The sequence below is a fragment of the Dipodomys spectabilis genome, unplaced genomic scaffold, assembly GCF_019054845.1.
Source record: "Dipodomys spectabilis isolate Male_0828 unplaced genomic scaffold, ASM1905484v1 ptg000263l, whole genome shotgun sequence".
Lineage (NCBI taxonomy): Eukaryota > Metazoa > Chordata > Mammalia > Rodentia > Heteromyidae > Dipodomys > Dipodomys spectabilis.
Window position 1 is genome coordinate 921,982 of NW_024870940.1, and position 27,396 is coordinate 949,377.

Sequence of the window (27,396 nt, forward strand, 5' to 3'; positions counted from 1 at the left end):
GGCATGTCTTTGGGCTACTAAATTAATTACTGGCTGTCATCAAAGACCTACTAATCAGGCAAAAGAATCCCAATATCTATCTAATTACCACTGTTTGGGATCTATAAGAAGCTATTTGATGACAATAACTTGGATGTTTATAGGGAGAAAACATGAGATTATAGAATCAAAGGCCCAGGTGAAACCTGGGCTCACACAGTTGGGCTCTGCCATAGAATTTCTTTGGTAGAGGAAGAAACTCCTACCACGATGACATGTCCCCCAGGGTAAATACAGACGTATATATGCTAACGGTTTTTTTTTCCTACTTCTCAATCAGTGGGATTCAAGCTCACAATTCCTGTTGGACACTTTAAGTGACAGATAAGACAAAAGAAAAAAAGCCAAGATAAAATGACAATATAGACACTCCTCAAATCCTGTAATGAACTCCACAGGGCATCCAATTTTGATGTATCAGGATTTTTTTTTTTTTATAATGAGTACATTGTTGGAAATCACATTTTGTATCGGCAGGTGCTGGAGATGAAACTGAGCTGACATCTTACCTCTTTGTAGTTAATTAGCAAGAGAAAAGTAGTGTTTTGAATCTCTATGGGAAAAGGGATATTAGTTACCCACCCTCTCCCCCTGTCTTCCTGCAGATACCGGGGGAGGGGGGGACATTGAAGAATGGTTATTTAATGGAATGAAAATCTTGGTAGCTCACTTCTCTCCACATGGCTTGTAGAATTAGAGGGCCAGATATTTCTACTTTAAAGAGAAGATCCTTACATGGACCTAGACCATAGGGAAAGTACATGGAACGAGTTAATTGTTGTCATTGTATTGATATTGGTCACTATCGAACCCCCAATGCTTAGCAATATGTAAGGCTTAGGAAACATTCCACATCAATAAAAAATATGGCAACCTATACAGTTAACTATCGTCATTGATTTACCTTGTCTAGTATCTCTCCCTGGGTAGCAGCGGTGCCCGTTTGAGATTTTTAGTGAGGATCACAGAGGACTGAGAGGTTAATGGAAGAGAAAGCAGGGCGTGTGTGTGTGTGTGTGTGTGTGTGTGTGTGTGTGTGTGTGTGTGTGTGTGTGTGTGTGTGTGTGTGTGTGTGTGTGTGTGTGGTGTGTGTGTGTGTGTGTGTGTGTGTGTGTGTGTGTGTGTGTTTCTGCTGAGGGACTGGTATTTTGGCAAGGGGGTGTCTACAGCCTGTGTGGACTGCCCAGTGTTGGGAGGCAGCATGGAGGGAGAGAGGGCAGGGCGTCCTCTGACCCAGGTGGACTGACTGACATCATGTTGCGTTCCTGGTGCTGGGGAGCTGCAGAGAAGAGCCATTGCTGGGGTTCCTTTTCTCTAGGACCTTACTGAGTGTGTGAGACTGCGCGAGGGTTTGAAGCCGGTGGGCACGTGTGGGTGCCGGGTCGGGAGCTGACCTGTTGCAGTCCCTCTCTGTGAGAGGTCACAGAAGCTGCCGGTGCCTCACCTCTCCTCCTCGTGAGTGAGCGTGGGCATGCGTGGGCCCCTGCCCGAGCAGAGCCCAGCCCATCAGCTCACACGGCTGCCTCGTACCCCTGACAGCGGCTCTTCTGAAGGTCTCAGACTCAGATTTCTGGGGCAGGAGGGGTGTCGGGAGCAGGGCAAGGCCTGGACTGCAAGTGATTGGAAGGAGACTTGTAGGCTGGGACGGAAGGTTCTGGAAAGGAGGAGCCTGGATCCAAAGAGTTGGGGAAGTGAAGTTGGACCCATGGCGGTGCTGGAGGGCTCTGGGGCCAGGCTAAAGCTCCTGGGGACCCTGGGTGAAGGCTGGGGGGTGGGGGTGGGGGCGAGGGGCCTGGTACAGGAGTCGGTCCTCTCCGTCTCTGTTCCCGTCATCTTGGCTTGGCTGAGTCTCCTCCTCTTCAATCGCACTTTGGATAAATTCCCTTTCTTCTGTTTCTTTGTTTTCTCCTTACAAAACAGAAGTTAAAAACAATAAAGTAACCCATCCCGGGGCGTTTCTGAGGGCCAGCCTGTCTATACATCTGAAGAGCTTAGAGCAGTGCCTGCTACCTGGCGAGTCCACAGGGGAGCCGCGCGCCTCCCTGGGGGTCAGGAGGCGTCTTCCATGTCCCCGTCCTCCCTCTTCCTCCTCTCTCCTGCCGTACACACTGTACTGTGTACAGGGTTAGTATTCTCCCTAGTTTCCTGTTTTCTCCTCCTGCTCCCCTTGATTTCCCTCCATCCTGCTCTTCGTTCCTTCCTTTCTTTCTCCCTCCCTTAAGATCCTGCTCATGGGTGCTGTAAATATGTGTGATAGCCTGGGTGTCCATTACCACACAGGAAAGAGGAGCTGAAGCAGGGCTTCTTAGAGAGTCTAAATGACTGGGTTTCAAACTCTTGTGATTGTTAGGAATCATTGTGAGCCACGCCCCTGTGGCTCATGGGTCATGATTCGATGCCAGCCCAGGGAGGAAAATACTGAACCACTAAGAAATTGAAAGTGGAGCTGTGGCTCAAGTGGTAAAGTGCTAGTCTTGAGCAAAAAAGAGCTCAAGGATAGCCTCCAGGCCCTGAACTGAAGCCTCAGGACTGGCACATGTGCGCATACACACAACAGATCATTTTGGGCCTCTGGTAACAATACAGATTTATGAAATAACAGCAATGGTATTGGCCACAGCAGTGCCAGTCACACTACGAATACAGCTAATGTTGAATGAGTTCTTTCACGTGTGATGTGTCAGACTACTCTAACTGCTTCTCATTGGATTATTGAGCTAGCCAGCAGAACCGTCTCCTGTGATGAATATTAGTAATATCCCTATGTTGCAGAGAAGAAAGCCACAGCCAAAGGAGAAAATTTCTTTTTTTTTTTTTTTAAATTTAATTTAATTTTATTTGTGAACATACTGTACAGAGGAGTTACAGTTACATGGGCAGGATAATGTGTACATTTCTTACCAAGCATTGCAGCCTCCTCCTTTGTTTACCCTTCACATCCCTTCCCAGCCTCCCCCCTCCCCCCCTAATCCCAATCCTTCTCCTTCCCCCCCCCCAGCCCCCCCCCCCCCCCCCCGCACCAATGTTGTAAAGTTTGTTTTGGACATGACAACTTGTACTTCTCATTGTTGCAACAGGTCCACCTGTATCCTTAAACAACTGGTTTTTCCCCATCTCCTCCACAAGTTATACTGACATCAAATATAGTGAAAGCAAGGGTTATACTGTGGGGGAGGGACATACAAAGCAACAAAGAGATAATCTTATAAATGTGTTAGAAACACATGCATGAAAGAAAAAAACATTAAAATACACATCTAAGGGTTCATTTTCCTGACATCACATTATCTGACCTTTTCCGCTTGACTCATACATATACTAGATATTACAAATAAGGGAAACCATGGGACCTACGTTTCTTTGGGCCTGGCTTACTTCACTTAATATAATTTTTTCCAAGTTTTTCCATTTCAAAGGAGAAAATTTCTAAGTGGCCGGGATACTGTCTGGCACTCAGTCTCCCCAGCCAAGCTCCTAGGCATTTCTTCGCTCTAGCTTCTTCACCCACTGATCTGTGCCGAGAACACACCTAGTATTTTTTCCTCAGTTGCTTTGTCTCAGAAGGAATGTCTCCCCTCCACCCTGCTAACTCTCTGCCTGTGACCTCCTTCCTCTGGGTTTCGGGGTATAGGCAGCAGAGCAAGGTGCTCAGGGAGGATTGCGTCCTTTCCCGTTTTCCTCTAAAGATATTTTCGTACAGCGGAGTAATGCCGCTGTGCGTTGTTAACAAGCACGTTTGCACATCACATCTACCATGCTATTTGCACGATATGATGTGAAGGCGCAGCCTGAAATATTTTGAAGATACAGCCTTTTATCTCCAGAAGCACAAAACACTGTTTGCAGATTGGCCTCTGGAATGAAATTAGCCTGGCACGCTGGCTCGTTCCTGCAAAGCGTGGGCATTTCCATAAGTGCTTCTCAGTCCCTTAATCCTTTTGATCATTTGCACTGTGTATTTTTACACAGGTTCTTTTACTTTGGAGAAATAAAGTAAAGAAACGGAAAGGTGAGTTTGACAAGGGCATCTCTGCACTGTTTGTCAATGCAAATGGAGCTTGAACTTGAATGATAGCAGTTTCTCTTGAACAGCCTGGCTTCTTTAAACCTCTCAGCAAATAGTGACTGGGAGATAATGCTGGGGAGTGTTTGCCACTGAATGGCTCTTTCTGGACCCCATATTGCTATCACCAAAGAAGAGCCAAATCCTGTAGACTACTCAGGACAGCCTGAGTATCAATGACCATGTAGCTGTGATTTCTTTTCTGGGTGCTGGCTGTGACGTTTGTTCCTTCTTGGTGACTTTGAGTTCTTCCATTCTAAAGCCTTGGCTGGTGCCATGGGCCGGGCACAAGCTCCATCTCTGATTGAAACCTGGTTGTCTGACAGCTTACTAGCTGTGGGAGGGTGGAGAAAACTCGGTTTCCTCATCTATGGAAAACAATAATATTTTACAAGTAATATTTGTGCCCTGTGTTCATAAAAGCGTTTTGATAGCAGATAAAAGGGTGGAGGCAACCAAAGTGTCCATTGGCGGATGGGTGGATGTGCACATTGTGGCAGCTGTGGCAGGATTCTCTCTCTCTCTCTCTCTCTCTCTCTCTTTCTCAAAATTCTGACATACACTACAATGTGGAGGTGAAATATACTACTCAGAAGAATATATGCACTGTGTGATTCCACTTATACGAGATCCCTAGCGCAGACAAATTCCTGGAGACAGAGAGAGAGTAGGGTTGCCAGACACAAGGGAGAGAAGATGAGGAGTTGGTGTTCAATGAGCACAGAGTCTCTGTTTTCCAAGATGAGGAGTTCTAGAGAGGGCTGTGGCGATGTTGCACCCCAGTAGATGAACCTAACACCCCTAACTGTACACTTTAATTGTTAGCATGCAAGTAGTACACTTTATGTTGTATATATGTTGTCAACATAGGAGAGAATTAGGAAAAGTTTCGGTGAGCCATCAGAGGCAAGTAGACAAAGCATCTGTCATCTTTTTGATGTTCAATAAACAATCGCAGCTTTCTCCGCGGTGAGGATGTGATACCCATGGTATTTCCTCACATAGTCACAATCTAATTTACTTCTCTTCTTTGGACTTGGTGTTTCTTACAGCACTACACCACTGGAATAATGATGGGATGATTTTTTTGTGCATTTATCACATTTCCATAATTTGGGGCTTTGCCTATGAGCTGTATCTCCAGGCCCAGCTCATCGCCATGTCTGGGTCTCTTTGTGGCTCTTGCCATATATGCCAGAGGCCTGTGAGGAAGGAGTTCATAACTTTTCCCTGACTCTGGCCAAACAAGGCTACCAGCTTCATTGCCTACCCAGCAACACTAGCAGTCTAAGGATTGCTGTTAGAAAATACAATTAATAAGAAATGGTATGTTATTTTTTTGGGTATGTGTGCCAGTACCGGGGCTTGAACTCAGGGCCTCACGCTCACTGAGCTGCCAAGCTCAGAAGCTGAGCCATGCTTTTAGCCTCGCTTTTTTTTAAACTATTATTTTTTCTTTTAATTAGTTAATTTATTTTTTGTTTATGGGGTATTGAGGAATTGAACCCAGGGACTCATGCATGCTAGGCAAGCACTTTACCACTAAGCCACCTTTGCAGTCCCAGCTTTGCTTTTTCGCTCATGATTTTGGAAATAAAAATTTTAGCCTGGACTGGCTTTGAACCTTGATACTCTGGGTTTCAGCCTCTGTGTAGCTAGGATTACAGGCATGAATCACAAGCACCAAACTACCTTAAAACATTCAGAGAGTCTGAATGCTTTTTCAATTAACTCACTCATTTAAACATTTCACACAGCCAAATGAGATTTATAGTGGATCTGATGGGGTTTTATCCCAAGATGGTTCTTCCTAATCTGTCTACTGTCATTCCTTTAAATGACTATGATATTTGAATTAACTGACCAATCAGTAATAAACCACTAATATAACCAACTGATAACTCAATGTACAAAAGACATTATGAAAGTTAGAAAAAATAAAAGATTAAGTTCAACATAAGCACTAAAGTTACTTCTACTTCCCTAATAACTAAAATCATTCTAATAAACAATTAAACTTACCCTCTAGCTATAAGTTACCAAAGATTACAAAAAATGTGGCAGAGAGCTGTCATGGGAAAGAAAAAAAATTGAGTTGACTTTACTGAATATATAAGTTTGCCAGCAGGCATCAAGAAATTTAAAAATGTTTATAAATGTTGGTGTAGAAATTCCATTTGTACTACTATGTCTTGAGGCAGCCTCAGAAGTGTGGGGGAAATGTTTATATCCAGGGATAAAGATAGTAGACAGTCAAAAATGCCCAATGACAGAGAATAATTGAATATGTAATTGGAAAGCCATGTGATGGAATGTTATGTAGTTATTAAAGTAAGATTCCCTAAAAATTTCAGTGGTGTGATAAGACAGCATTTACTGTTTAGCAGGAAAAGCATGCTGTACCAGTTATGACTGAATAATTGCATGTAAGCGTGGGTACGCATTTATGCCTCTGTTATACATCTGGAGAAATGCCTACACATATTTACAGTGTATACATGCAGGGGGAGTATAGGTGAATCTGCTTTTTCTCTGTATACTGCCCCCACACTTCCCACATTTCTAAGTGTCATATTGCTTGAAAATATTGCTTCTACAACCAGAAAGGACCTTAAATGTTAAAAGAAGACTGAAGATAGTAGATTTCTTTCCTTCATGGAGTCACAAATTCTTGATGGCTCCTTACTCGCTCTTTCTTTGCTATATAGAGTAGAACCCAGACAAAAAAAATCAGAGAGTATTTTTCCTCCCAAAGCCCATGTGACCACAGGAAAATCTAACTTACTAGCATCATAGCCTTCTGGTCTATAAAATGGATTTCTGTTTTCATTGCCTATAGAACTAGGCAGTTGTGAAAACAAAAATGAGGCCAGCATACAGGATAACACTCCTACAAAGTCAGGTGCAGGTCCAGGGATTTCTTTGTAATCACTTTGTGTTTTCTGGTTTTCTGGAAGGACCACGGGAACTCCCTGTGAGCTGGTGCATGTGTAGTTGATGGCCACAGGAAAGGCTACAGCTCCCAACCAGTGAGGGAGGCCAGGGGCACCTTCTGGGAGGAACTCCGGGCTGCTGTCCGTCTGTCCTGTGAGGTCAGATGTGTTACCCTCCTGGCATCCATGCGTGACAGTGACCAGAGTGTTTCCTAGCTGGGAAACCCACTTATTATGCAGGCAAGACCTCCGCGTGACTCTCCCCAGGGCCGAGCTCGGTCTCCAGGCTGCCTCACAGCAAATCTTGTCACATGGCTGCCCTTCCACCCTGGACAGCCCCATACTAAGGCTGTTCACCCCCATCCTAAAAGCCAGCATGGCTGGCCATATTTCTAGCTGATATCTCACAGATCCTCCCGCAAGAGAGAAAGGAAAGGCTAACCAACTTGTGATCAAGACTGAATTCTTTACTACCTGACAAGATGACTGACACGAGATACAAAGCCAATTTAAATATAGAGATGCTGTTAGCACCAAGGGCCTGCTCCTTACCAGCTTCCAACATGGCACAATAGGGACGGTCATGGATTCCCTAGTTTCCAGTAGAACTACAAATACCCACTTCCCCAGTCAGCCGAGGCTGACCTCACAGGGGCACCACCTCACAGGGGCTCCTGCAGAGACATTTTCTGCACAGCATCCTCACCACCGAGAGCAGTTAGGCTCAGCAAACACTTCCCGCCCTACTGTGCGTTGGACTCAGCCTGGCCTTGGTGTTTCCTGCACAGCAAATGCCACCGCTGCGCTGGTTGATTTATCTAACACAAATGGGTGGTGAGGCTGTTCTAACATGCTTCTGTCTCTGGCACCATGTCGCTGTGCAATGGAGCAGAGTCTACTCTGGATAGCATGGGGCAATGGTAAGAAATAAATTGGCTCTGTCTCCTCTGCAGTTTCCAGTCTCCAGTGCGATCACGGGCTGCGTCTATGAGGTTTTATAAGAGCAGGAGTAGAAAAAAGAAAATATCAATTTGTTTCTCATGCAGTCAGAGAAACCTGAGCACGACTAAGTCATCCCACGAGGTTCGCGAGAGGATGACTGTATGTGTTTGTGGAGAAAGTCAGCCACGGGAGTCGAGGCTGAGCCTGTTAGCTAAGGTCCAATTATGTCTCTGCTTTTCCTTCAGAGGGAAGAATTGCAGTTTTTGTCTGTTGTTGTTGTGTTTTTTTTCTGTCAGAACAAATAATTTGCAATAAATCGATGTTGTCAGTAAATGGTGCTTGTACGTTTTGTTTCTTTCAAGAAAAAACTGGCCATGCAGAAGTCGTGCGGGTTGTGTACCAGCCAGAACACATCAGCTTTGCGGAACTGCTCAAGGTCTTCTGGGAGAATCACGACCCGACCCAAGGTAGAGTGATGAGTGAGCCAGTATTTAATTATCTTACTAATTACAGCTGGGATAATTAGTGTTTGAGCTGTATGGAAGAGATGAACCTTGAAATCACACAGGAGCTCAAGAATATGATTGCAGACATTTATTGACGGAGAAGTGGGGGGCTGGGGAGGAAAAGGGGTGAGGGAATAAAGGCACAGCCACGTTCAGCGCCCCTCCCCCCCTTACAGCTGCCAGGGGTGGGAAAATTCCCACAGAGAAAGACGCCAGACAATGGAGCTCCGCTCACCTTTGATTATTGCATTATTCCTCCTTAATGCAGTCTTTGTCTATGAAATTAAAGTGTCTCTCCAGCAGCTCTAAAGTTTTTTGATTTATAGTTCCTTTATTTCCTCGAGTTTAGCCTTTTTCATCTTTTCACGTTATCAGAGGGTTTTTTTTTATGTGTCGGGTGATATTTATACAATACTTAGGTTATTTAAATATTTCATTTGTCTTCTTTAGAATTTGCTATGTGGAAATATTAGTATATTTGGACTATAAACAATGATGGCCAGAAATCTTATTTAAACGCATATACAAGCAAAAAAAAATCTCATGTTGACAAATATTGTAATAGTCAATAATGAAGCTATTTCTAGATTCCATCCTAACAGCCTTGCAAGCGCTGCTTTGTCACCAGGGTGATCTGATACGACGAAGCTTAGGGACTGAAAAGCCCTTCATCCATGGGCTTCTTCACAAACTCTCTTCCTTTAGCCTCAGTCTACCTGAGAGAACTCTTTTCCCTGTGGTGCCAGGTCCTTGTGTCATAGCTTCACTGGGTTCACTGTATCTTGATGAGTAGGTGTGTTGTGCTTGTGGTGGATTCCTAACACGAGCCCATCAATACAAGTGGGTAGATCGCAGATCTGGAGGACCATTCAGTACAAAGGTCAGAACAGCTGGAGTTAGCAGCAGACAGGTCTAGGATGCAGGCAGGTCTATGCCTGGGCCAGGGAGGGGGTAAAACAGGGTTGTTATGACAACGGTGTTGGGCCAGCATTTGCAGTATGTACCTGTCAGGAGATGGAGGGGGTAGGGGAGAGGTTGGTAGAGGACATCTGCGCCAAGGCATTCTGCTAGGCACTGCTGGATGGCCAAGCAGTCTGGAATGTGCAGGATGTCCAGCGTCTTGGTTAATGCACAAGGAGATAGTCAAATTCCGATGTGTGGAGGTCAAATGGACCTACAGATCGACATATATAAAACTGAAGACCCAAAGTGTTAACGTGAAAACACCAAAACCAGTGTGTGCTAATATCAGAACACAAAAGGCAAAATCACAAGTCCAAAAGAACTCTGAAATCAGCGAATTTCTTCCCAGCTACCCTCCAGGTCTAAAGCATGTAGCGATTTGTAATTTCTCTGAGGTCAGAACTCAGAGCTGCAGCAGACAGTGCTGGGGAGCTGTGAGCGGATCTGGCCTCCTCGCGTCACCTTTCCCTGGGAAGGGAAGCTGTGAGGTCAGCCGGCAGCAGAGGGAGGAGGGCAAGTTGGCTGTCCTGGGTAGAGAACGGACATTCCAGAAGAGAGCCGCACGTTGGCTTTGGGCAGCTCTGATCAGTGAGGCAGGAGCCCGCTCAGGCTCCTTGCCCAAAATGCAAATACGTAATTTTGAAAACCACCTGAGGAATGTTCCTGTCTGTGCTAGAAAAAGGACAAGACTGGTGTAGACGCTGAGATGATTTGGTCTTTGATGTGAACGCGTGCCCAGAAAGATGACGCTAGGGAAACATTTAATTAGCATATGAGAAGACTTTAGTACCTTATTGATAAACCCATTAGGGATTTTTGAGTAGTAATTTTATTACATTTTGAGGGAGAAGCAGTATCCTAGAATGATATTTGCAGTTGTGGGGATTCTTGCTAATGTCAAGGATCTTGCAAAGAACTTAAAGTCTCCTTTCAATTTAAGCAGATCTTTATGGAGAAAAGAGAAATCCATGCACATTCTACCCTGCTTCATGGTACAAAGAAGCTCTCACGATGTTTGGCCTCCAGGCCAGGACAAAGTCACAGAAGTTGCCTGATATTTGAAGGGAGCAGAGCTGATCAGAGAGATTGGAAAGTGTAGCAGTTTTCGGATCTAGGTGGGACCAAGGACCTGGCTTGCCATAGCAGTATGGGTCGTGAGATGGTTCTACTTATTCACTCCAGGTGAGGCAGCAATCCCAGTACCCTCAGGTACCTGGCTTATAAATAAAAGCATCGTTTACCTTAATCTGCCAAGTACCACAGAGCCTCCACTTTTGCCATAACACTCAATTACCACTGTTTAAGCCAACACGTCTAGTATGGACTTTCTGCCTTACTCATAGGACAAATACAGTTCCCCCAGGCTTCTGAGGATTGCTGGGCAGCCCAGTTCAGCCACAGGTGGTCCCAGGCCTGTTTCTGCTGTCCCCCGGTGACATGGCGGAGCCCAAGAATGAGGAGGCTCGTGTTATGACCCACATGGGGAGCCTTCTTAACTTTGAGATGTTGGCCAAGGCACTTACTCAATCTCGAGTTCTGTCTTTCTCATGTGTAAAGGAATAATATCTATACTGTCTGCCTCATAGTCTATCATAGGAAGTTAATGAAATAGTACAGCTGGGAAGGTATCTGGTTCCAAGTGCCAGGAAAGTTTGTTTTTAACGTCATCTTGCCCTGACTTTCTTTCTGTGGGAAAACACTGTGCCCTCTGGGTACGGAAGTTTGACTTTTCTCCTCCTGGAGAGTCTCTGCTGAAGGTGGCAGTGGGCGTGGGGGGGTGGGAGGGGGAGACGCTGCTGACACAGGAACCAGAAGAACTAGGTCAGACCCCAGCTCCCCACACCTCATCCGTACCCTTCCTGCCAGCACGTTCCGGGCATGGATGACACAGTTCAGCCATGGCATTTAAGGCAGAGACTTCAGCTTTGTGCCGACTTCCACCCACAAATCTGACTTCTCACCTACAATCCGTTTTATTTTCTGCCATCCTAGGCCGGGAGTGGTGACATCCATGAAGCATGGCTATGGACCAGCCTTACTGATGGATACTTTCTAATTTCACATAATCTTCACTGTAACCTTACAGACTCCTCTGTCCTCATATAACAGAAGGGAAGTAATGAGGTCCAAAGACACGCACAGACTTGCTTGGTGTTTGCACCCCACACCTGAAGCTCAAGTCTGTTGTCTTTCCCCAGTACTGGAAGGGAGCAGGCTTCTTGATCAAGATAAACATGCTGATGCCTTCCTACTTGTGGTAGCTGTGTCCTTAGTATCTTCTTAGATGTAAATATATTCAGGTTACTGGTGGCTCACACCTATAATTCCAGCTTCTCAGGAGGCTAAGATCTGAGGATTGAGGTTGGGAGCTCACATGGGCGGAAAAAATTTAAGAGGCTTTTATCTCTAAATGACCTTCAAAAAGATGGAAAGTGGGATGTGGAGCACTCTAGCTCTGGGCAAAAAAGCTGAGAAGAGTGCAAGGCCCTGAGTTTGAGTTCAGTGCAACAATCAGTTTAATTTAAGTTGAAGCCTGTTTCACTGATCACAGACCACAGCCCCGATGCCATGGCAAATGCAAATGTCTATACAGGAAGTCTAGCCTGTGGCCTGAAGCCCATGCCAGCTCACAGTGGGACTGGCTCCCCGCTCTCTGGCTGGAGAGCTGCATGCCTTTGGGAGCCATGGCCTGTCCCCCAGGCTTCTGGCCAACACTTCTAGCCTAATAACCATTTCCCCATTTGAATGCTTTGGAATTGTAGCTGGATAAGTCATAATAACGACCTATATCTCCATATACCTTACAGCTAAGAATGCTGTGTGTTGTGGGTTGGGGTGCTTGTGGAAGTGATGGGTTGCATGTTCTAGGTTCTTCTGTGTGCTTCTAGGAAGGATGGCTTCTTCTTCCTCCCCCTCCCCTCCCCCGAGTGGCTCTGTGGATGCGGTGGGACACCATCTTAGACCAAAGGGGACCAAGGCACCATCCCAGCCAGAGCTTCTATGCAGCAGTCATGTTTAAAATACTGTCATGTTCGTTTTAGGGCTTTCTACAATAACTCACCTAATCTATGTTCTAACTAGCACAGCCCTCAACTAGAACCTGACAATAAACTGCAGCCACCCATCTGAAAACCTTAATTAAGACATTGTCCTCATTAACACGTCTCTAATCCCAACTGCGAAGAGACCTGTGCTGGGGCCGGAGACGCTGTGGCTTTGAGTCAAGCCAGCCCCGAATGAGCTGAGGGGCCACCCACGGCTGCCCCGGGTCGCAGACACCGGGAGCTCCCACAGCCTCCTGACAGGCCCCAACGGCCTCCCCGCCCATTGCCTACCGTGGCCGGCACAAGACACAAGACAGAGCTCAGCATTTGTCCCTTTGCTGCTTAAAAGCCTTAGTGCTTGGACATCTCCAAGCTGCTGGGGCGTGACCTGCAGGTTCTTTACAATGGTAGTGCGGCCTGGGATCCACGTGTGGCCGCCGCTCTCACATGCCTTGGCTCGGGCCCTGGGCCTCGCCCTCCCCTTGCTGTCTGTATTTCAGTTGTTGTAGCCTTCCTTTGTTTCTTGCCTTAGAGTCTAGACTTGCTGCTCAGTCTGCCCACTGCTCTCAGCAGGACTGCTACTTCTTGTTTAGGTTTCTCAGAGCTCCTCCTGAACCCCTCCCTCCCCCGCCCCCCGAATCCACACAGGACTCCTGCCCTCGCCCCTTTGTGGCTCTCTGTCACTGACGGTCCATCCTTCCCAGCACATACCACACGCAAAAGTATGGGCCTATTTACTTGCTTGTTCTCTGCCTCCTCCTCTGGGGATGGGCTTCTCACCACATATGTCCTCATGGAGCTAGCGTCTGCATCCGCCTGGCGCTCCTGCCCTGCTGTGAGGGACAGGAAGTAGGAAGCAGCGTGGGGTGTTGTGGAGAGCCCAGTTCCAGACACAGCATAAGCACCTGGCACGGGACATCGTCCCTCCAAAGCCGGGTGAATTGGGTCCCGGATGCCAGGGAATACCAAATCTGCAGGCATTCAACTTCCTTTTAGGAAGTGACGTTATATTTTCAAGACCCCTTTGTGAAATGATACAGGATGTGCATAACCACATATTTAAAATCACCTTGGATTACTTATGATTCCTGATGAAATGTAAGCACTGTGGACGTAGCTGCCGCACTGCATTGTTTAGGGAATAGTGACGAGAAGAAAAGATGGTACATGTCCCCCACAGAAGCGGGGCTTTTGGCATTTCCCCCACAGAAGCGGGGCTTTTGGTATTTCCACCCATGCTGGTCAAACCCAAGGACATGGCGCCCGCGCATGGGATGCGCTGTCATGCTCACTTCCTGCAGAAGAAAGAGCCACTCGCCAGCTCCTCCCTGGTGGGTTCCCAACGTGCCTCTACGTTTTCTCACTTGTGTCCTCCAGCTCGTGCTCTGGTGACCCCTGGTGGCTTCCTGTCCTGTGTCCATACCCTCGTTCCCAGTGAGCGAGTCCCACACTCTAACCCTGAGCTTCCCAGCTGCCGCAGGTTACTCAGTCTGGCTTTCCCATAGGGCTTCGTTAGCCTTCATGGAACCCCAGGACCATATTCCCTGGCCACCACCTTGGTCCTCAGTACGGACTGAGAACTAAACATGGGGGACAGCATGCAGGGCTCCTTGGTCTGTGTTTAGGAGCTGGAAAAGCCCCCAGGACTTTCCTTAGTCTAGGCCCTTGAGCTTTACGCCCCGCTCACTCACTCATAAGCATTGCTCTAGCACCGTGTTCCCAGGAATCCAGGTGGGATGGGTACACTCAGCCTCCATCCATCTACCTCACCCCTCAGCCTTTATCAGGTGCATGGTGGGGCAGCATCGGCCCATGCTGTCTACTGGGAAACAGTAATTGTGGGGAGAAGAATCCCATGTTCCTTCTGTTTCCTATCCAGTGGGCAATTAAGTGCTGGTGTTCATATATTTGAACTTGCCAGATTAATATCTGAACTTCATTGTGCTGACCCTTTCAAGTTGGTTTGTTAAAATAAGTCAGTTTCGAAGGACTATCCCTTTTTTTAGACTGTGTACAAGGAATCTATCATCTGCAAATAATTAGACAGTGGGAATGATATTGTATTGCTAATGAGCAGATGTGCGTGCATATAGCAGTGGAACAGCTGCACACATATCAAATGCAAAAATGGCCCAAACCCAGCATTATAGATTCTGCAGGGGATTTCATTCTTTTAAGAACTTCAGAAACAGAGAAAGATTGAAACAAAGAATTTAACTGTCTTTTTCTTTATTAGTTATTCTTTCAGTCACACTTTTCCTTGCATAGAATATCATACATGTTCACAGTATCTGCTATTACACTTACAAATCTCAGTCTTCCCCCCTTCTCTTTCTCTCTCTCTCTCTCTCTCTCTCTGGCTCACTCTCTCTCTCTTTCTCTCTCTCTCAGAACACAATAGAATTTGTATCTAACAGTTTCCCTTTGTTTTTCTGGTGTTAAACAGGTTGTGTGGCTCCCAGCTGAGCAGAGGACTTAATAGATGTTATTTGGGAGCCGGGCATGGTCTTTAGGCTTACATATGTTCAATGCCATGTGATCCTTAAAGTCACCCATAAAATCTAGATAGATCCATTTTTTGGCTAAACAAACTGACCTAGAGAGGTAAAATGATGTGGCACAAGCCAGTTGGCACATTCCGTGGAGGAGCTGGCCTTGATCCCCAGGGCTCAGTTCCCAGGCTTGCATTCTTTTCCTTACATGGCTCATGCATGGCTCCACATCATTAAGAGTGCTTTCGGAGAGCAGAAGGCATGGCCCACCATAACTGGAAACAGTAGCACATTATTCAAAAGCCATGAACTCCTATGGCATCCATTACAACCTTATAAATCCTGGGCAGGATTTGCAAGGCTGAAGACGTTGAGATAATCAGGCTTTTGAAAAGCTTCAGCCAGGAATAATTTCACATCATTCAGACCCTCGTGGTCAGGTCATTTGGAATTGGAAACATTTGCACCTCAGCAATAAAAAAAGGAAGTCAGAAGAATTACTATACTTCACATAAAATAGTCGTAAATTAAAATCAGAGATGATCCCATGAGAACTAGAATTTCTAGACTCTAGGAATGGTAGTCTGGGTCATACGGGCTAGCTTGCTGCTGAAAGCAACTCAAAATGTTGGTAAAATATTTAAAACACATTGAAATCATCACATCAGAGCTGAAGAAATTATGAGGAATTAGTTGGTTAAATGGAAGGGAACATGGGAACTGAGCAGGCGTGAAGAGAACTGGAAACCCCTGTTTTCTGAGGGAATATGGATAATTAGAGTTTTATGAGCTTTACTGAAGGAATAGAAGATTTGACCAAGGATAGAGCTCCTGACCTAATGGAGATAGATATAGATACAGATACAGATATAAATACTGATATGGATATGGATACAGATACAGATTCAATTATAGATATAGATACAGATACAGATATGGATACGGATATGGACACAGATACAGAATCAGGTATAGATATAGATATATAACTATATATCCTACTTGGTGTGGCCTGTCTTCTCAACTGTGCATAAAATGTACAGTAGTTTAGAAAAGGCTTAATATATTTCAAAGAAATCATATGTGTTCTGTGTCTCAGCATTGTGTACTTATCCTAGAAATCAGTAGCAAAAAGATACCTGGTCACCCAACAGATTATAAAAATTTCAAATTTCTAAGTATCCCAGTTTATTTAAGGATAAATCATGAAGGAAGTGAAAAAATATTTTGACTCAAAAGATCACTGAAATACCACACATCAAAATTCTTAAAGAACAGGTCAAGTGGTTTTTGGAGGAAAACACAAAGCTTAAATTCATCTGTGGACATAGAGGAAGGCCAGAGGTGGTCTCCATATCAAGAGCTGAAAGTCAACAACAGAGTAGCACAAGCAGTGGAAAAGAAAGAATCATGAGCAGAAATTGAAAAGTCAACGGGTTTGTTTCGAAATGTTTACAAAACTTTAATAAGTTGGTAATTAAAAAAATAAGTCACAATACCCATTATCAGGAATAAAAATTGGAATATCGCTACATGTGTTGGAGAATTGACAGATACAAGGAGGAATTTTTAAGGGACTTTAAGTCAGTAAATTTGAAAAGTTAGATAATTCCTTAAAAATATAGCTTACCAAAATTGTGATCACTTAAGAAATCAAATCCGTATTTGAAAAGTTTATCATAAGGAAACTACAAAATTCAGAGAACTTAGTGAGCTCTACTAATATTGAAGAAATACTAATTTCAGTATCCTACCACATTTTCTAGAGATAAAAGAGAAATACAGTCCATCTTAAGACTCTTTATATCCAATCTTGAAGATATATAGAAAATCATAGAGCTGGGCTGGGAAGGTGGCTCAGTGGGAGAATGCTTGCCTTGCACGTATGAGGCCCTGGGTTTGATTCCTCAGCACCACATAAGCAAAAAGAAAAAAGCCGGAAGTGGTGCTGTGGCTCAAGTGATAGAGTGCTGGCCTTGAGCTGAAGAGCTGAGGGACAGCGCCCAGGCCCCACTCACGACCAGACCCCCAAGAAAAAGAAAAGAAAAAAATCATAGAGCTATCTTACAAAAATATATACAACATTCCTAAACAAACAGCAAACAATTTAGTAACACATAAAAAGATAATACATCATAGGGAATTGGTTCCAATTTAAATCAAGCATATTTTAGCATTTCAATATTAGCCCATGTAATTAACCACATTGGCCTACTGCAAGAATCAAACTCGGTAGTGATATCTTGAGAAAGGAGAATAGCATCATTATAGTTTCTTGCTTTCATGGTATGGAATGTGTATCCTCGTTCATACAGTAAGCCAAGTAAGATGCAAATTGTAGCAACTGGACAGTACCTATCTTTCCTAGCTACTGGCCAAGCGAAAGAGGCAGAAATGTCCAGAATGAGGCAGAAATGACATCTGCTCCTTCCAGATCCAACTCATAAAACAAAACTTCCTAGCGGGACTCAAAGCTGTGAATCTAAGGGCCAATAAAAGCAAACTGACACTTTGGAGCTCTGTAAGTTTCCATCAGCCTAGGTCTCTAAAAAGTTCAGAGACCAAACTTTGAATGATCAAGAAGTAAACTTTTATGAAATTCAGCCAAAGGACTGCAGGATTTATTTATTTACCAGGAATAAATCTGTACAAATTATTAATTACTTGCAGAATTGGATAGATAGCATAATACTCCGTGCCTGACACATAGTAAGGGTCTAGGATTGTGAGCTAGATGGATGACTGACCTTCTTTCTCTCCAGTTCCTTCCCTCCCTCCCCTACTTACTTTTTATGAAATGAATGCAGTATTTTAAATTTAAAATGAGCTGTCAGTTAAAATTGACAGAATTAATTTTTCAGTCAGGCAAAGTGAGATTGTTCCATATTCATATCGATGCTTGTTTCAAACACCTGTGATAAAGGCCAGGTGTGTGGGAACCACGTGGGCGGTCATCAGAAGTGTCTCGGACCTGTGAGCATGGGGGCTCGCTCCCTGTTGGAGGCCTCCGGGCCCTGTGGCATCGTTCCTCATGGACACTATTTTCCACAGCAGGCAGGGGACCATGCTGACACAGACCGTGAGAGCTGTCCACGTATGCTATTGTTCCCAAAGGAGATCAAAGCTGATGGAAGAGTTTGGGGTTTTACATTAGCTTCCCTAGGGCTTAAGGCCCATGACTTATTTAGGAAGTACTCCCAGGGCGGAGGGGGGTGGGGAACCCAGACAAACCAAAAACTGTACAAGAATGAGGAAATTTGGACAGAGAAGAAGCTGAACAAGAAATGTGGGCTTAGGCTTTGGCCTGGTGCATGGTGGGAAGGAGGGAATTCTGGGGATATGGTTCTGTGACCAGGTCTGGCTTATGACGTATATCCGACAGTGTTGTTACCAGTGTTGTTACCGATCATCTGTGTGGACTGGAATCGCAAGGAAGAGGAGAGAAACTCTTCTACTGCTGGAAATCCTGGGCCCTTGCGGGTCCAAGGCCTAAGAAAGGGACTGGCAATCCCAGAGGCTTACAGAAGAGCCAGACTTAAGGTTGTAGGCAACCTAAGTTGGAAGCTTAGTGCCCTGTGCTTTAACTACCAGAGTCCTTAGCCCTTGCAGCTTTGTCATCTTAGAAGAGGTGGGGGCAGCAGAGGGCATCCAGCAGTGATAAGCGTGCCTTCTAGCGTTTGTAGGTCTCACGTAGGCCTCTGGTGCTGGGACCCTCAGCCCCACAGACAGGACAGTTGTTACACTCTCAGACCTAGACCTTGGCCCTTGATAGCTACAAGGATTACTACCCTAGGGCCCTCCCCCTATGGTGCATATTGGATAGGGGATAGCTTTCAGGTCCAAAGTATCTGGAGACTGTTGGCCCTTAGGTTTGCAGCCCTCTGGAACTTTCCATCAAACAGGACCCCCGGCTGTCATCTTCAGCTCTTCACAGCACTTGTCTTCCTTGATCCTGCCCGCCCCCATCGTTTCCCCCCTGACTGCACTCTGAAGCCCTTCAGCTACCCTCTTGTAGCTTTTGCCGCCGTTACTACTGCTGCTACCTGCTCTGCTGCAGTTGCCTCTTTGTTTTCCTTTCCAGTTACAGCTACTTTGGCTTCACTAATGATAACAATCAAAGGGAAACAAGGAAAGACCACTGAAGAGAAGTTTTCTTTTGGGGGGGGATTTAATATTGCAACACTGAGGAGGGAGACAGCATAGAAGAGTGTCTTCAGACCAGCTCACAGTCAGAAGTGAGACAAACAGCCTGTATATATAGCTAAAAAGGAGATGTGTAAAAAGGTGTATGTTCCAGTCATGGTAGTCCCTCATGCAAATGAAGCACTGTGTTTGCACCAATCATGGCATAACCCTCTGTGCAACTAAAGGACCACACGTGCACCAATCATAGCAGCCCCTCATGTGAATGAAGGACTGCCTTTGCCACCTGGGGGAAGTGCTCGCGCCCTGGCTTGGGTGAAAATGGCCACAGCATCTTCTAGAGTTCACTGAAGCTTGTGGCAGCAAAATGCCTAGTATGTGCTGTTTGAAACACATGGCTGCTCTGGGCACCAGAAGCCAGAGTTGTGCTTTGTCAGCAAGCAGCTGTGGGTGCCACGTAACTTCCTCAGGGAGTTGGTGTAGTGTTTAAAGCAGTGATGCTGAAGGAGGACAGTTCATCTGCCTGCTTGGCTGATTGTTCTTTGCTCAAGGCGGCCAGAATACCAGGGAAGAGTCTAAAAGCTGTCAAGAGAGTCTAATCACCTCTAGTCCTAACTCCCAACATCTTAGCTTATTTAAAGAAAAGCTTTCACTAACAACTTATTGACCTTAACAGTGTTTTTATTAAAGTATCTACTAATGCTTTAATAAAGCTTAGCTCCTGCCACAGTTCCCCAGGGAAAGGTAGATCCTATTCCCTGTCCCAATGTAAGGTGAATCTTTTAGGAAGCCAGTTTAAGATGGGGGAATGGGAGGTTTTGTGCTTTCATTTCTCCTCCTTTCTTCCATCTGCACTTCGGATATGATGACTGTATGATTTGAGAGGAGGGAGGGCCATGTCCTAAGGATTGGTGAGTAAAAGAAGAAATTTGAGTTCCTGCAGACCACGGAGTTACCCCACTGCCCCCCAACTATCTGCTTTAATAGACTTCTGATTTACTGGAAAAAAAAGACACACGTCTGTTGTTTAAGTCGCTGTTATTTTCATCTTTGTGAAACTGAAAGCTATTCCTAATTGATTCAGTTTGAGAGGACAGCAAGCATCTTAGAGATTTTCTGGGCACCATGGTCATGTACTACAGACACCAGGAAGGACATTGTGATGACAATGAACATTGATGTTTCTATTTTTAATAGACTTTTTCCTTTCTTCCCCCATGCAGTTCAGAGCCCTATCTCTGAACTGTATATATCTGATTTCAATTTGTGCTTCTGGTCTTTTAGATATAAATAGGTCTCTTCAAAACCACTTTACTAGAAAAGAAAAGATCTTGTATACTAGGCTACACATCTCCATTCTTTCCCATTGAGGGAGAAATGAAACAGAAACACCCCGGTGACCACCAAAATCAGCAGATACAAACAAAAATATGAATACGGAAGACCTCTGAGACTCTTTTTGGAGCTATTGGTCTTCACCCACCCAAAAGCTTTTTCTTTCTTCACGTTACTTCACTTACCTGCCTTGAAGATGGAGACTGTATAAGTAATAACATCAAAATTTGTCCATTAATCTAGAAATGTGGCTTCTTACCCACGGGTGATTTTGCTTCTCTGTGGGACATTTAGCCACAGAGAGGGAGATTTTTGCCTATCTCAGCCAGACGGGTGCCACGGCTCTGTATCCAGCATACACAGGACAGCTGTACCACAAAGACACCTGACACCACATCAGCAGAGCCATGGTTAAGACGCCTGGGCAAGGGTAAGTCACCTTGGTACAGACACAATCCTTGGCAGTCACCCTTTGTATTTCAGTAGTGTGGTTGTCCAACACTACTGAAAATGCTTAAATTTTATTTTGAGACTATGAATTGATTGCTTGGCTTTTCCCTGCATCTTAAAATAGCCCAGTGTGCATTCCCTGCCACTCTGCTTGGATGGTTTGTCACTTCCTACTAGGCAAAAGGTGACCAAAGGTTGATGCCTAACCAAACACACATGGAGACTCTCTTCCTGAATTGCTGTGGTTCAAAACTAGGATTTGAGTACAAATTTAGACTAAATGTAGAATATTTTTCTTTTAATTTGCTACCTACATTTTACATTTCCAAAGCATCTTACTTTTCTATATAATAATATAGAGGTTAACTTATCAGTGTGTTGGTTGTCATAAAACTTAAAGGAGTAATCAACAAGTTAAAACTATACATCTAGGAGTGGCACTGTGGCTCAAGTGGTAGAGTGCTAACCTTGAGCTGAAGAGCTAAGGGACAGCGCCCAGACCCGAGTTCAGGCCCTGTGACCAACAAAAACAAAAACAAAATGTCTAGCATAAGCACTATGGAATTGCAGATGTTTTAATGGGAGAGAATTCCAGGACTGTCATTTTCTGCATCTCTTCTTAGCTCTGAGAATAGAAAATGTGCAAATGATGCCCTGGGCTTTTTTCTGGGAGGAGGTGTGAACCGGGAGGTGTTTGGTTCTGCAGGTGAGGTGGAAATAGGCGCACGTGGTGAGTTGACCCACAGTTAACGAAATTGAGCACCCTGGAAACAGGCAGGACCTTTTATCAGGTGTTACTCCAGCTTTATCCCACACCAAGCATTAGTGGGTCTGGATATGGCGGGGGGTGGAGGGGGTGGGCTGTGGCATCAGGAGCTAGACTATTACTAAAGGATTGGCAGGAAACAAAAGGAAAGCTGGAGGCCTGCCCAGCTCAGAAGTAAAGGAGGCTCCAGTAAAATACGAGCTCCTTGGAGACTGCAAGCCTGGGTCACTGGGAGAGCGGCCGTGTCGGGTGATGAGAAGGGGGGCGGGGGCAGTGACCGGATGCAGCGAGGTGGAGAGGAGCCAGGGAGCCTGGATGCTGAAATGTCCAGGAAGCACGAATGTCACTGACGGAAGCGCGAAGGAGAGCCTGGGATGAGCGCCACCACGGAGGTGTGAGTTCCCAGAGTAGAAACGAGCCATTCCATGGGAGGGCTCATGAAAGGGCAGCCAAAGACTGGACCCAGCAACATGGGCAGCGAAGAGGATGAGTGGTAAATGGAAACAAATCGTGTCAGAAGGGACAGGTCTTAATGAAAGACTTGGATAAGCATAGTGCTGTTGGGGGCAGAGAAGGGGTGAGGAGAGGGGAGGGAGGGGAGGAAGCTCAGGGAGTTAACACTGATGCAGCGGAGTGATTGGGAAGAACGAGGAACAAAAGAACAGTAAAACAAAACGTAAGTGGATATGTCAGTCAGAGACAAGATATCATCTGTACAGTTTTAACTTCGTTATCTTATTGAAATAAATTTAGAGTCCACTTTTTTTTTAATAGAATAGCAGAAAATGCAAAACAATGTGAAAACCTCTCCTAACCTATGGAAATGTATTTCACTGTTTGAACTGTCGGTTTGAAAGCATTGGGGCTAGAAGGTATTTTTCTCAAAGACCTCTGTTGATTGTATTTGAATGAGATGTAGGGATTAAAACCCAAAAAAACAGCTGAAAACCTGGGTCAGGTTCTCAAGTCTTTGGACGTGAGGCCGACATGCCCCCAATGACTCCATCCTGTTTCCTGGACAAAGTTTCTAGCCTGCTGAGCAAGAAGAGAACTGCAGACCAAGTCTAAACTACCCCAACACATCCCCACCCAGTGGCCGCCTTTCCTATGGAGCGATGGCGGTTTGTCCTGGAGAGGGTCACTCTGCTTGCGACCAGGGCATCCAGCTAATGGAGAGCCCCTGGGATGGAGATGTGACTCCTAGGGAATGTGTTCCTGCCTGCTCTGATGATAACCATCCCATGATAGCTCCTGGGACCTTGAAAAGTGGCCCAGCTTGGAGCAGGAGCTTGGCTTAAGATTCCCCTGCTCACACATTTCCCACGCCTCCCTCCCATCAGAATGCGTAACAAGCCTGGTTCCCACACGTGAGGTTTACAAGGCCCTTTGAGCAGGTGCGATCTCATCCATCTTTGTGCTTCCGTGTAGATTAAGCATTTCTGCCTTCCACTACCTATGCCTAGTTTCTCCAGAGGGAGAGATGTCATAAAGCAGTGTCAGAATGGTTTGTTCCCTTAAAATCAGCTCTAGAGAAGGTAGATGGAGAAATCACAGGTGATTGGTACATGCCGCCGCCGAGCCCTCATCATGATTGCCCCAAAGCCCGGTCCTCATCAATCAGCTCAGTGTTCAGGAAGAATCTTAAGCCAAGATGTGATTTCTGAACCTAGGGTTTGTTTTTTTTTCCCCTCTTCTCACCCTCCACAGTAAACCCTGGGACATGAAAACAGCAGACGTGTGAAGAACTTATCTGCTTAACGTTTTCCAAAGCCAAGTGAAGGGCACCTGGACTTGGTAGCGCTAGTCAAGTCTGTGTGAAAACTTGGTCACTGAGGACTGAATATGTACCCTAGGGTCTGGCTCTCTGGAGACACATTTGTTCGCGTGTCTCTGGTCCCGGGTGGGAAGTTTCGAGATCCCTGCGTGGCGTCACATTCGGCTGATCGGCCTCATTTGCTGCCAGGCCCCTCGTCAAGACCAGGCCTGTCTTTGTAGTCCTCAGAACATAGGAAGCCTGTTCTTCTTTCTGGGCCCTGGGCTGTGATGTTCCTCCCTCAGCCTGAGTCACTCTATACTTTGCTCACTAGCTTTGATTTTTCGGCCAGAACAACTTGTGCATTGGTTTCAGAAAGGGAAAGGGGCTTTGGTGCCCAACACATTGAAGTTTAAATGGTAGGACAGCCGTTTACCCAGTGTGTGTGTGACCTCAGGCAGGTTCAGTGAGCACGGTATTGTCAAAGGCCAGGCCCAGAGGGAGAGTGTGTCAAGCTCAGCTCCGTTCTGTTTCCTCCTCCTTTTTTTTCTAGGTATTTCTTGAGATCAAGGATTATAACCAAATCTTCTGGAGCCTCAGTAGTGCTGAGGACACAGTTAGCACCTTCTGAATACTTTTTGTTGGACTGAACATAGCTGTTTAAGGGCGAGAGAAAGACCACAGCGGGGTATTTCATCTTTCAATAGCACTTGTCTTATCTTTTCTCAAAAGGAATTTTCATTAATTTTGATCTCTGGAGGATAGCACGGTGAAAGCTGTTTAGGACAAATGGGTAATAGCATGTCATTTGTTGTGATTCGGGGAGCAGGCAGGCCCCGTCCCATATTTCCAGAACCACCATGAGTGCAGGAGCAATGCAGGTTCTCGGGCCCACAGACCTGGAGCAGTGCCGGCTTCCTAGCTAGATAGGCTTGTGCATTCGCGTTTGAAAACACAGACGTATTCCTTGTGGGGTCAGAGCCTCTGCTGGAGGTGTTTGAGAAGCTGGTACTTGAATAACGGATGAAGTTTCTTGACCATGTCAGGAAGCCTTCCAGGGGACCCCAGTAAGCCGGTGAGGGATCACCAGTCTCCCTGTGCTGTCATGTCTCGTTAAGTATCATTAAGTTTCCCTTGACCCAGTCACGTGACCTTCGTCCTGGAGAGGTGACTGTGATAGGCATGTCTCCTGAGAGCCCCTCCCCCAGGCAGCCCACACACAGCCTCCCCTCCCTTATCTGCAGTGAAGTATAGCTCCTTTCACATTGGGAGTTCCCTTAGGACCAAGGAGAGAATGTGTATCACAGTCCTGTACATGTGCTCAATGAGATAATTATTCCTTATGTATTTGCATAGAACATGTTTACTTGTGGAGTAGCTAACATGATCCAAGACCTGTAATGAATTCACCTGAGCCTACAGATATCGGTGATCATCGAAACTGGCAAATCAAAGTGGATGCATTTCATGCTTGTTTTGAGAAAGTGATACCAAGCACTGGGGCACATATCAGGTGACCATGTGAGAACAGTGCTTGCACACTTTGGTATGGCATGGGTGAATGACAGCACAGTTGCCTGTCGCCTGCCTGATTGTCTGTGTTCTTCACCCCCAGGCATGCGCCAAGGCAATGACCACGGCACCCAGTACCGGTCAGCGATCTACGTGACCTCGGCCACGCAGATGGAGGCGGCCCTGAGGTCCAAGGAGGACTACCAGAAGGTAGGTCCCCGCCCCCGCTGCCTGCCCTGCTCGAGGATGTTAGAGGGAAGTTTAATTCTTTTCATCCAGAACTGTATCCATTTACATTGTTTTGTGTGTGACTGTATGTGTGTATGCGCGTGTGCGTGCGCCAGTACCAGGACTTGAACTCTGGGCCTCACAGTCTCATTCAGTGTTCTTATTTGTGCTGGTATTCTACCACTTGAGTCATGCCTCATGAGCAGTTTTGCAGGTTATTTGGAAATGGAGTCACGTAGACTTCTCTGCCTGGGCTAACTTGGCACTGTGATGTCCGCGGCTTAGCCTCCTGAGTCACTAGGATTACGGACAGAGATACCAGCAAACAGCCGTTTACAAATTTTAAAGAAATAGTGTGATGAGAGTTTAAGAGTGAGTCTTTGTATCTCTTTAAAAGCAGCTGGTCGAGATACATATGTACCTTGTTAAAAATCTCTCTGTCCTTGTGTCTTTGCCTGGATCTCTCTTTCAACATGAGATGTTTATGGTCTCACAGTTCTGGAGACTAGAGTGTAACATCCCAGTGTCCACAGGGTGGAGCCTTCCTGGACACGGGGAAGGGCCTGTGCAGGCAGACACACAGGCTCGTCTCTCTGTGGGCTTGCATCTTGTCCTTACATGTGCTGTGTCCACACTGGCCATTCTTCTAATGACTCCGGTTCTCATCCCCACCCCCTCCTTTAACTTCATTACTAATAAAAAAACCCTAAGTCCAAATAAGGTCACGTTCAGAGGCAGCAGCTTTTCCGGGATGGTCCCCATTTATCTACAACATGCTCTTTCTTGCTAGGCACAGTAAATTTAATTATACTAAGTATACATATCAGAACTATAGACATTGAATCATTAAGTAGATACTTCACTTTAATATTTTTAAATCTCTTCCAACAGACACTTAGGTCTTTTGATAAGCAACTTGAATTGCTTGAATTTTTAGGCTTGGTAATACTGCTTAAACTTTAATGTCTGTCTCCTGGTGTGGACAGACGTGCATTCCTCACGCTAGCTGCTACTCTAACAACGCCGACCCACTTGGGGATTCTGTGAAAGGTCCGTCAGGAAGCGGCGGCAGAGAGGACACAGTGAGCGGGGCGCGGTGGGTCCGTGGCCATGGCGATGAGCAGACAGGCCGAGGACTGCTCCTAGGCCATGGTCTCAGCCTGGAGCCCAGCCCCAGGGCCTCTGCCGGTGTGGAATCCCACTTGGGCAGGGACTGGCCTTTGTGACTTGCTTCTGTTCCATGCAGATAAGATGTCACTTTTGAGGACAGGTTCTAAAAGATGGTGGCTTCTACAGCCATCTCCCAGAGCTCCCCCAGGATCACGGCCCTGGGGAGGACAAACCCTGGGCAAAGGCTGAGTGGCAGGGGACCAAGGCCTGCTGAGGGCCTGGGAGCCTGGGAGCTGAACCTGTTAAGCCTTTGGAGGAGATGCCAGCCTTGGCTGGCAGTTTAGCCCCAGCATCATAGCAGACCTCAAGCCACAAGCACCCAACAAAGTGTGCCATGGAGCTGAAATGATGATGTTGCATTGCTGTTTAGAGGTTCTCCGTTTTGTAATAGGGTGTTCTGATACTTCATCTATCTCAAAAAGTCTAGAAAATTGTCCTTTCTGCTCTCCCTCTTCATCATGACTTTTCTGACCGCGGCGGGCACACCGAGCATGCCTGGTGCGGTTAGGTGCAGAGTGCCACCTCAGGCTGTCGCTCACGAGTCACCTGTGCCTCCGCGCATGGCTGACACGTGCAGAGCCACAGATCCTCTCTGCTTCAGGCAAACCTTGCAATGAGATGAAAGAGACCCCATTCTAATCCCATTTTTCAGACACTCAGAACAGCTAGAATTAAAGAGAAAATAAGACCGGACACAGGTAGGTGAGTTGGGTGGCTCTGCCAGACCCCAGAACAGAAATGACAGGAGTTGTCTAGAAGGGTGGAGATCTAAATGGAGTAAAAAGATACCTAGAGCTCACAGAACATGGGATTCGACTGGCGGTGGAGAGAGAGAGAGGAGATCCAGGGTGCTTGCAGGAGTCTGGCCAGCGACAAGGAGAAGAGGCAGAGGTGTGCGGGCGCTGAGCTCATCTGGGAGAAGGAGGAGTTTGAAGCACTCATGATGCTGGCTTCCGAGGGGCGGCTGGAAGGAGACCTGGGCAGTTCTTGGTTGAGGACGGTCATGGCTATGTGCTGGGTTCATGTCAGCAAAGCACAGGACGTAGTGCATAGTAAG

General features: G+C 46.0%; 1 protein-coding gene across 3 annotated transcripts in view; it reads left to right on the plus strand.

Annotated features, from left to right (window-relative positions):
- Msra (methionine sulfoxide reductase A) overlaps window positions 1-27,396 on the plus strand; it is a 252,745-nt gene that overhangs the window by 152,733 nt on the left and 72,616 nt on the right. For all 3 annotated transcript variants that reach the window (XM_042699865.1, XM_042699867.1, XM_042699866.1), the window contains exons 4-5: window positions 8,340-8,444; window positions 25,045-25,151. In XM_042699865.1, coding sequence (XP_042555799.1) covers window positions 8,340-8,444; window positions 25,045-25,151 — 212 coding nt within the window. The remainder of the gene's footprint in view (window positions 1-8,339; window positions 8,445-25,044; window positions 25,152-27,396) is intronic.